This window comes from Pararge aegeria, chromosome 5 (genome assembly GCF_905163445.1).
Source record: "Pararge aegeria chromosome 5, ilParAegt1.1, whole genome shotgun sequence".
In the NCBI taxonomy this organism is placed as follows: Eukaryota; Metazoa; Arthropoda; class Insecta; order Lepidoptera; family Nymphalidae; genus Pararge; species Pararge aegeria.
This window is the reverse complement of record NC_053184.1, coordinates 8,918,415-8,925,903: the sequence shown is the minus strand read 5'-3', so window position 1 is coordinate 8,925,903 and position 7,489 is coordinate 8,918,415. Positions and strand designations below refer to the sequence as shown.

The window sequence follows — 7,489 nt, the reverse complement described above, 5'->3', positions numbered from 1 at the left end:
CCAATCACAGCCGCGGAGTGCGATCGGAAGATGTTATCTCACCGAAGTTCTTTAACACTGCGTCGGAAAAAATATTTAAATTCCTGGATCGGAACGAACTTTGCATTAACATTAAAAGCAACGAGTTCATCACTTATCTTTGGTTCGCCGAAGATGTGGTTGTGATGTTAGACTGGAAGACACAACGCCTTGGTGTCCATCTGTGTGATTAAAATCTTAGCTCAACCTACACAGGTCCTAATACAATTTGGTACATGGACGCAGAGAGCTTGTATCCTGAAGACAGACAGAATACTGTGTAACCTAATTAAAAGCACGGGTAACATGCGCAGGAGAATGTTTCTCCACAGGAAAAGCACAAAATATATACCTCCTCCACAGTTTTATCCATTCTCCTAGCACGGGTATTATTCAAATAACATACTTATATCAGGGGTAAGCTTTCTTTTTCCGTTGCCGGGCTTCAGCAGCAGGTGGGACAGTACAATTTTATCCTTGTAAGTGGATACAATTAGAGGATAACATTTTTGTCTCCTGCCTTTGGTAGCCGTCCAGAGGTAGTTTTAGTATAATTAAAAAATAAATAATTATTGCCTACTTTTGATGTTGTTTCTGTGTTCGTCGAATTTGTGGCGGAGCGCCAAAAACCCCTTCAAGATTTTTTGGATATGGAATCAAAACAATTGAGTCATCCATCCTGGTATATCCAAAAAATCTTGAAGGATATTAATATCTCAATTATAATATAACTATAAAATAGAGATTAATTTCAATTCAAATTTGAAAATAAGAAATCGTTGTCGTCCATCCCTTCAAACTTCTGACACACACACCTACCACTCGGGCAATCGCCTGGCTGCCAATGTGAACATAAATTTTCAAACACAATCCGCACATCCGCATTTGAACCCGCGTGTTGTATGAACAAGCAGTTTCAAATGAGAAGTTTTTGTCAAAAAAAATAAAACAGGTTTGTGATCATAGAATACTTTAATTTTCTTGCACACAGCCTCTCCTCTATTGATGGCCGAAGAGACGGTGGGAGATTCTAAGGTTCTAGGTAAAAGCAGTTGTCACTGTTCCCCGAGTTTCTCGCATGCGTGTAGCTTGATCGGCACAGTAACTTTTCTGACAATTAGTAACTGATGGCGACCTATTATCTCCATAAAAAATTGTGATGAGTATACAATCGGCGCTGTCAAATTATGCGTTTTTATGTAGATAACCGGTTTGCATCTTGTTGCCAGTGCAGTAAAAACAGAATACGGGGCCCGTCTTGACATCCTGACAGGTTCACAGTAGGTTCATAGAGTAAAAGTTAATTTAAAAAACGTTTTATGATGACAAGTTTCGTTTAGATTTCCCCATCAACTGACCAAAATAGAGCAGTACAGCTGAACGCATTATTTATATTTGACAAGGTAAGCTAACTCAACAGCAAGAAGAAACTCAACTTTGACCAAGCACCTTAATACATTTTCCACCAGCTCTTCAGCTATGAGAAACATTGTAAACAAATGGGAAGCTTGGAATCAAATAACAATCACATTACAGCGACAAGTTAAATTTAATTTGTACGTATTTCAACTCTTGATCAAGTCGCTGATTATACTGATGTTAGTGAAAGATAAAAAAAATCTCAAAAATTAGCATAGCAAGTGTAGCAAAATTAAATAAAATTTCAGCACAACTTTAAAACTATTCAGTACTTTTGTCAAGTACAAAAAAGATTTAGTATCCAATTTAAAAAACTAAAAACACAAGTTATTGTAATTTAATTTTGAAATGAATTGTATTCGCATACATTATGAGATTTGTAGGAGTCCCATCACAGGGCAAATAATTGTCAGTGAGCACATTTCCTGTACTTAAATTATCACCAGGGCGCACGCTCGAGGTTCTAGCGACGAATGCCAGACGCTTCGCTTACACTCAGAGCACCGCGACACGTTAGTCACATATGGTTGACAAAATCTATACAAGAATCTAGAATTAACGTAACTTACAATAATCGCATATATCATACATCTAAATTCATGTAACTTATTTTTTATTTCAGTTTCAAGTTTTATTATTTTACTTTTTTTTTTATTGTTTTTTGTTTTTTAATTATTTTAATTTATTTTTACACTGTAATCTCTTGTTTGTTGTTACCACAGCGCGTTGTTGCCGGTGAAATTTGCCTTCCACGAATGATTTAGTCCCGTTAATAGATACACTCTAGTGAGTTATTCTACGTTTTCCGGTTTGCGGTTGTACTGGTGCGGCCGCGGCACGCGGGGCGCTCCGCGGGCGGTGCCTCGTTGGCCTCCTCTGCCGCGGCTCTTGAACCCCTGGTAACCCTGCGAGTTGTCGTTGTATCGGTCGCGGCCGCCGTTCTCGTTGTGATGCGAGTCACCTGTGTCGCCATTACCGTAGTAAGCATCATTGCCACTTCTGTTTTGATAATTGTCTTTACCGTGTCTGCTCTGATAGTTATCACTATACTGTCGGTATCCCTCCTTGTTTGGCCTACTTTGATAATCTCCGTGTCTTCCGTGATAGTTATCATTGTTTTGTCTGTTCTGGAAGGAGCCGCGGCCGCGAAAACCGTTTGACGATCCCCTGCCGCTGCCGCGGTACCTCCTAAACCGGTTCTGTCCGTCGCCTTGGCCTTGAGTTTTACGGTCTCCGTCGTCGCGTTCAGGGCTTCTGCTCTCTTTTGAATCCTCCTCGATCTTATCTTCAATGGGAGTTGAAAGATTCCTTTCTTCAGGCTGAATTTGAATCTGTTGTTCAAAATGGATCTGATGAGGGATAGGTTGCGGCACCTGCTGCATCGGCGGGCCGGGTTGCGGAGGCCCATGCACTACTGGGTGGGCAGCCATCGGTGCGGGAATGGGGACCCCTTGGTATGCAACTTGATCGGGGTGTGGCGGGAAGTGAGGTTGTGGCGGCATTGGTATTGTGCCTGGCTCAGGGACACGACTGCCAGGGATCACATAATGTTGGTTGGTAAATGTCTGGGTAGGTATAGGTCCGGGTGAAGGCTGTTGGTTCAAAATTGGGGGTGGTTGAGGAGTACCGACGGGACTGTCGATTTCAGACTCCTGAAGAAAGAAAAAGTTTTGTGAGCCGATTACTTCTGAGATGGGTCTCTGTTGTGGGTACTGCTGCGCGAAGTAAGCGTGCTCGACTTCCTGCAGAGTGATGGGTGGTAGAGCGCGCAGCGTGTAGGCAGGCGTGGGCACTGCGGTGGGCGCGGGCGGGGCGGGCGGCGCAGGCAACTGCGTCGGCGGCGCATATATCGGCTGCACGTTCTCGACCTCCTCCAATTCCAGCACAGGCTCCGGCTCTTCTTGTTCAGGCATAACCTGACACTCTACCGGCTCTGGCACTACAATGATTTCTTCAGATTTATCAAAGTAACCACATTCGTAAACTGCGCTTATGATTTCCTTAATGTGGGCGTAAGTTGTCCCCAAAAAATCTTTTGGTTTGCCATCAATGATAGCATACAAGTGTTCTGCTGCTTTCATTGTGTAAGTGTGGAATCCAGGTTGACCTTCTTCATTGACTTCATGTTTGGGAGTCACCTCTGGGTACCTTGAAGAATTAAAGTATTTCTAAGTTATGTTACACCAATAGATCTTTTTTTATATAACAGTGATAGATACATATATGTGACTGACTGGCTGCAATTTACAATACAACAAAGCAATAGACTTGATACAAAAAAAATTACTTGAACAAATCATTCCTGCTGAGGTATACTAAGTATTTCTGGGATTAGTTAAATATTACAAATGAATATATAAACCTTTGTTATGAAGATTATTAGGGACTGGCATTTTGAATGAGTAGTGTATGAATGTATTGCTATTTTAGCTCCCGAAAATACATTTTTTTAAATTCACTAAACCAGTAGCATTGGTGGGCTAAGCTCTGTTGCTGATCAACAGCTATCATCTATTCCTGGGCCTGTTTCTGTACTGTGTGAGAGTTAAAGGTGCTATATAATGACTTAGCTAGAAACGAAATTAGAAATGCAGTGTGCCATTGCACATGCAATTTTTAACTGCTTAACTATTTATGATAATGGTTAGTGCAGAGATAGCTCTTGAACATTCAACACTACTGGATAGGATACTTACAGATCATCCAAAATTTTTAAGTCCTGCTCTGTCAGTTTGGCTGCCCCATTAGTTCCATTAAGAAAGTCTTCCCTTGCTTCTGTGTTACCCATTTGCATCAGACAATCCAAAACAAGCAGTACTTCCCGTATTTTATTGGTCTCTGCTGTGTAGCGAACCCATGCATCCTAGGAAAATAGAAAAGGCTCTCAATATAAAATTCATATTGCTCTCAACTGTTTCTAATGGAGATTTTAGACGTCATATAGGAAATCCTTATTAAATGTTTAAGTTTTGGATTAAATGTGCCCATACCCTGCACAACCCAGTCCCCTGTACAACCCTTCATATTGTAACTAGTAGTGAAATAAAAGTTAAATAAAAAATGTTAAAGCATTCACAAATTGGCACCAACAATCAGGTTATTGAAAAATGTTTGATATTATTGCTTGTAATTCATAATAGCTTGTCATACCTTCTTTGCTTGCTTCTTGGCTTCCCTCTCAGCTACTGTGGCTACTGCAGTAACTTGCTTAGAAAGCTCACGAGCAAACTCCAATGTCTGATTGACTTCATCATACTTTGCTACAGCAACCCTCTGGTCGCCATTCAGCTCTTTACCCGCTTTTTGCAGGTCTCGGTACGATGTTAGCTTGCTCTGTGAAAATTATTGTCCATTTCATGTCTAGGATGTGAGTATCAACAGTAGCACAAAACAAGATACACTCAAGGGTTTACTTGTATTAGAATACAAAAAACATATTTTATTATATTTCAGTACTAGCTGTCCCGGTGAACTGCATACCGCAGATCGTTTTTTTTAGTGAATGTTATATTTTAATACTTATAATCCTATTTCGGTCTAAGAGCAATCCAAAAAATCAAATATCATAAAAATTGGTCCAGCCGCTCTCGAGTTATAAATGGTGTAACTAACACAACCTTCTTTTATATATTATATAGATTAATGATTATTATTGCTTTTCATTTTGAATACATATTGTGTAATAAGCGGTGATAGCCCAGTGGTTATGACTTTGGTTTAACTTTTGGGGGGCCAAGTTTGTATCCCAGCATGCACCTCTAACTTTTCTAAGTTATGTGTGTTTTAAGTAATTAAAATATCACTTGCTTCAACTGTGTAGGAAAACATTTTGAGGAAACTTGCATGCCTGAGAGTTCTCCATAATGTTCTCAAAGGTGTGTGAAGTCCACCAATCCTTGGGCCAGCGTGGTGGACTACAATATAAGCCCTTCTCATTGTGGGATGAGATCTGTGCACTGTAGTGGCCCAGCAATGGGTTGATATGATGATTATGATAATAATTATTATGTAATAGTATTTTGGATACAGCCATAGGTTGTACAGCACTGTTTCAGAATATAATAAACAATTTTATTATGATAAAATTATTAACTACTGATATTTGACGGCCGATTTGCACAGTTTGCAGCAACCCTGCTTTCTGAGTCCAAGACCGTGGGTTTGATTCCCACAACTGGAAAATGTTTGTGTGATCAGCATGAATGCTTTTCAGTGTCTGGGTGTTTATATGCATATTCTAAGTATTTATGTATATTATTTATAAAAATATTCAACAGTGATCTTAGTGCCCATAACACAAGCTACGCTTACTTTGGGGCTAGATGGCGATGTCTGTGTTGTGGTATTATATTTATTATTTATTTATTTATTATAAACGCTAAATTGTTTATCCATTTGTCACAAGTTTGGCTCAATAACAAAACCAATTTAGAAAGAAATTTTGTACAAAGATAGCTTGCATTATCCTGAATTGCAACAAGGTTATTTATATTACTATTGCAACCTATCATTAATTTGTTCCAATACAATTTTAAAAGGTGAGGATTAGAGATACCTTTTGTAGGGTAGCAAAAAAATTACAGGTTTCTATAGGACCAAAACAAACAGATGAATCCACAGGATTTGTTATATTTTCAATTTTATCTATTTTAATAAGTTAGTTGCAGGTAATGTATATGATTAGCAGTGATGAGGTCTCCTTATAAAAATATTTCTTCACTCTATGATTTTCGTAAAAGTAAGTTCTTATCTCTTTTTAGATATTGTACAGTACAAAACATCATAGTAGTTTAAACAAACTTTGACAGACATTTTAACAAAAATATATTTTTATTTCTATTTACAATTATACAAAATTCAAACAATATCCAATTTATTTAATTGCATTCAATTGGATAATCTTTGAAAAAAGGGTGAATTTGTAAAATGCTTTTTTATATAGTGTTGCATAGGTAAGAAGAATTGCGTGCTCTAACGAATTTTGGGCGTCATGATATAGTAGCAAAGTTACTGAAGCACATGTGTAAAAATGGCGTCAACTGAACACCGCATCTTTATTTACATGTTCTGGAATAAAGATTAGCTTAGTATCCAATATGATTCTACAAAAAATTAACAGTCAAATGATCTGGAAATATCTAAGACAATCTCTAATCTAATAACAAAAATAACACATCAAAATAACACACCGAACTTTTGTTGATGCTGAGAACATAGTAATAAGTACATTACATTTTACGTACCTTTCTTTTCTCTAAGTTGCGGATTTTGTGTTCAAGAATGGTCATAACTTGCCGGATAGGTGAGTTATCCGTTGCTTCCGAAGAAGCTGGTTTTTCACACTTTGCATTCGCTGCAGAAGGCATCCTTCACAGGCAACAACTTCTTCTGGATTGGGTAGGTATCGTGGTAGTTGAATAGAGTAGAGATAAAATCTTTGCATCTATCTATGCTCTAAGTAGATAATATATTCTGGGGTTATTTTGAAACACAGAAAATATATAAGGTAGACATGATCGAAACCATTGAGGTATGCAGTGCTGCCAACTTAGTGGAATTTCCACTAGATCTTGATTTCCTTTCCACGGAGCTAAAGGAATCGTGGAGAAAAAGGAGCATTAAAGGAGCATTTAAGACTTAATTTTTAAATCCACCTACTTAGCAAAAATAAACTATAATTTTGTAATACAGTTATTACAATATTGTTGTTTGATTTAAATTGTATTTAAGTATTGTCTGTCTGGCATAATACTCGAATAGTAGTGGTTTTATACAGGTTTGTGGATCGCCATATTTAGTGGTTTTCTGGTGTTTTGCGGGTTTGCCAATTTAGGTAATTAATTTAGTAGTTACTATAATTTGAGAATATCAAAAAAGTTAGTAGGGCTAATAACAATACAACGAGTTCCACAAAATTAGACTAGCTGTAGCCCGCGACTTAGTTCGCACTCGTTTCAAATTTCTTTTACTTTTACAAATTAGTAAGTTAGTAAGTTTAGGCTGAAATTTTATTTTTTACAACAATGTTGCCAAGATTGTTGCCAATGGTGCC

The 7,489-nt window shown here is 38.0% G+C and overlaps 1 protein-coding gene across 1 annotated transcript; it reads right to left on the bottom strand.

Annotated features, from left to right (window-relative positions):
* Positions 1-975: 975 nt before the first annotated feature.
* Positions 976-6,875, bottom strand: LOC120624149 (caprin homolog). Its single transcript, XM_039890517.1, has 4 exons — positions 6,681-6,875; positions 4,588-4,770; positions 4,134-4,300; positions 976-3,585 (listed from the first exon to the last, which is right to left on the bottom strand). Exons 1-4 carry the CDS (start codon positions 6,801-6,803, stop codon positions 2,229-2,231), a joined length of 1,830 nt encoding a protein of 609 aa, XP_039746451.1. The 5' UTR covers positions 6,804-6,875; the 3' UTR covers positions 976-2,228.
* Positions 6,876-7,489: the final 614 nt, after the last annotated feature.